We start from the raw sequence: 2,930 nt of genomic DNA on the forward strand, positions 1-2,930 counted from the left end.
ATGGTGAACTGTGAGGAGCGTGAACTGGGTATGATGAGTCGAAGGGGTTGTACATATCATCTTTCCAATCTGAGAAGTGGTGTTCGTATGTTTAGCTACAGTAATGGAACGTTTGAAGTTGTGTTTCCACCTCTTTTGGATTATTTTATTGTTGAACAAGAGGCTATTAGATTACTCATTCCTGTGGATGAGGCATTAAATTGTCGTACAGCTCAGGATTTTTTGCAAGTTCGTGGTGACCCTTTAGATCTTAGAAATGAACCTAATATAAAGTTAAAAGATACGGGGGATTATCTAATGTATCCACTTATGGCTTTCAATGTCCAACCCATTGTGGAGGCTGCCTATGTGGATGCTACAGCAAATGCAGGAACTATTGTGTCTATGCTTTCTGTGTTAAGTGCCCCTTTTGGAGTTGTGGGTATGAATTATATAACAGTGTTAGCTATGATGCCATGTACACCAGATAGTACTCGTTATATCTTATCTAGTTATCGAGCTCTTTCTTTAATTACGTTTGAGAATTCCTTCTATGGTGTTATGTTAGGTAATTTGATTCTTGCCGTTGCCGTCTTTCTGGTCCATACAGTAATTCTTATTGTATTAAAGTTTGTTCGTCATACTACTTTAGCAATGGCAGCTTCTCGATGTTGGTATCCAGGTATTACTTTGGTAGTATTAGTGAATCTTTTTGTTGGGACTAGTTTTGCAACCTTGCAAGGATTTTCATCTAAGAATGGCTCTACGATTGCGCTTAGTGTAGTAATGCTTCTTGTGTTTGTTATTGGGATTCCCTTTATACTTGTTATTCTGACGATAAAAATGCGTGCCAAATATTATCCTCTCAAGACATTACCACCAACCACCATAGATGCAAAAGATAAGTTTGTTATGTCTATTGCTAATAGTTGGTTTGTACGTATACGTGGTATTTGGTTACCTAGTTCTATAGCAGATCGTTTATTCTTAATATTATTTAATTTACAACGATCTCGTATTATTTGGGTAACCCTATGGCTTTGGGCACCTTTTGTTGTATCTGTTATTAGTGCTTTTCCAGCCATTTCGGCTAATGGATGTACGGCTGTTCATGCCGTACTTGTTTTTATTCATTTGATATTATTTATGGTAGTGGCGGTATTCTCTCCACTCATCTCACCTCTTGATAACACCTATTATCTTGTGGTGATGTTGGTAAGTATATGTACACTCTGTGGAAGTATGGTGCTTCTGCATGACCCGGATAGTTGGAGAGCCGTTATCGTTATCTGTGTTGCCGCCATTGTCGCTATTATTGTATTTATTCTTTATATTCTATTGAAAATTTTTCAAGTGGTGATATTTGCGAGAAGAAAATGGGCAGATGTGGATGTGCGACTCACTCCATTGAGTCGATATCGTGAATCGAATCAAGATAATTCTTTTTCTCGTGAAATAACAGAACAGCAACGAGAACAAGGCTCTCATTCGCATGAAGGAGGAGAAGGAGAATCATTAGGTTTAGCTGCTCCTATACTCGCCCCTCGTATGCAAACCTTTGTGGAACGAACAATAGATTTAGGACCGAATGAACGTATTATTCCTGGAGAACAAATCGCCCAACATTTGGTAGATGGATTAATGACAGAGAATGCACTTGCGGCAGTGGAGTTGGGTCGTCCTTCTCTTCCATTACAGGAAGTGTCTTCACGTGTGGCCCGTCAACTTCCAACAGGGAGTTGGCCTTCCTGTAGTACATTATCTCTCTCATTAGATACTATAGATGGATCCTTACAGTTTAGTGAGGAGTCTGATAATGGGGGTGAGGATTCCTGGAATCATGGAGTTTAGTAATTCGTAATCTTCATTACTAATTACTAGTGGTGTTGGTGATGGTGTTGTTGGTGAATTCTCTCTAATGTGTGATGACTTAATATCGTAAGGGGAAAAGAAAAAAGAAGAAAAAGGTGCGAATAATACACTATATATATATATTTAAGAGTTTTTTTTTTTTTTTTTTTTGTTTGTTGTTATAACACTCAACTAGTATTTCGTGAGGTAATGAATTGAAAATAACTATAATATCACTATTTAATTGTAGTTGTCGTTGTTGTGATTTATTTCTAATGATATCATAGTTTTCTCCACGCGGTTTTTTATTTTTTATTTATTTATGTTAGCGTGTGATGTCAAGCATATTGTAATTTATTTATTTTCTTTTTTTATTTTTTATTTTTTTTCTATCCTTTTTGTGTATTCGTAATGCCTACAAACTATTTTTATCCACATTTCTTATATATAATATATATATTGGATATGTAGTTCTATTATATATATAAATCCCACAATATTCGCTTCTCTTCTCTTCTCTTCTCTTCTCTTCGCTTCTCTTCTCTTCTCTTCTCTGAACATCCTCCTCCTCCACCACTATTCCTGTGGACTATTTGTATCACCCACATTTAAAGCGGCCCAAATCAAATAGCCCAACAACAAACAAACAAACACAAACAGAAAAAACAACAACAACAACAAAAAAAAAGAATGGCAAAGGGAAAGAAGAGCGGTGAGGCAAAGGGAACCCAAAAACGACAAAAGAAAATCCTCCGCGAGAATGTACGCGGCATCACCCGCGGCTCCATCCGCCGTCTTGCCCGCCGCGGGGGCGTCAAGCGGATCTCTGGGGTGATGTACGACGAGGTGCGGGGCGTCATTAAAGCCTTCGTCGAGGGCGTCGTGCGGGATGCCACCGCCTACACAGAGTACGCCCGCAAGAAGACCGTCACCGCCGTCGACGTCGTCAATGCCCTGCGGAAAAGAGGAAAGATTCTCTACGGATATGAGTAAAAAAAAAAAAAAAGGTAAACCCATTATTATGATGATTATGATGATTATGATTATATGCATATATTAATATAAATGCATGAACGTTGTCTTTCTCTCTCTTTTTTTTT

The 2,930-nt window shown here is 38.1% G+C and overlaps 2 protein-coding genes across 2 annotated transcripts; both read left to right on the forward strand.

The window, feature by feature from the left end:
- Positions 1-1,830, forward strand: TM35_000391380 (uncharacterized protein; the record flags this gene model as incomplete). The annotated part of the gene is made up of 1 exon (XM_029029654.1): positions 1-1,830. The coding sequence occupies one exon, from the start codon at positions 1-3 to the stop codon at positions 1,828-1,830; it is 1,830 nt and encodes a 609-aa protein (XP_028879030.1).
- Positions 1,831-2,520: 690 nt separating this feature from the next.
- Positions 2,521-2,823, forward strand: TM35_000391390 (histone H4; the record flags this gene model as incomplete). The annotated part of the gene is made up of 1 exon (XM_029029655.1): positions 2,521-2,823. One exon carries the CDS (start codon positions 2,521-2,523, stop codon positions 2,821-2,823), a length of 303 nt encoding a protein of 100 aa, XP_028879031.1.
- Positions 2,824-2,930: the final 107 nt, after the last annotated feature.

The sequence above is a fragment of the Trypanosoma theileri genome (assembly GCF_002087225.1).
Source record: "Trypanosoma theileri isolate Edinburgh chromosome Unknown TM35_Tth_39_V1, whole genome shotgun sequence".
NCBI lineage: Eukaryota > Euglenozoa > Kinetoplastea > Trypanosomatida > Trypanosomatidae > Trypanosoma > Trypanosoma theileri.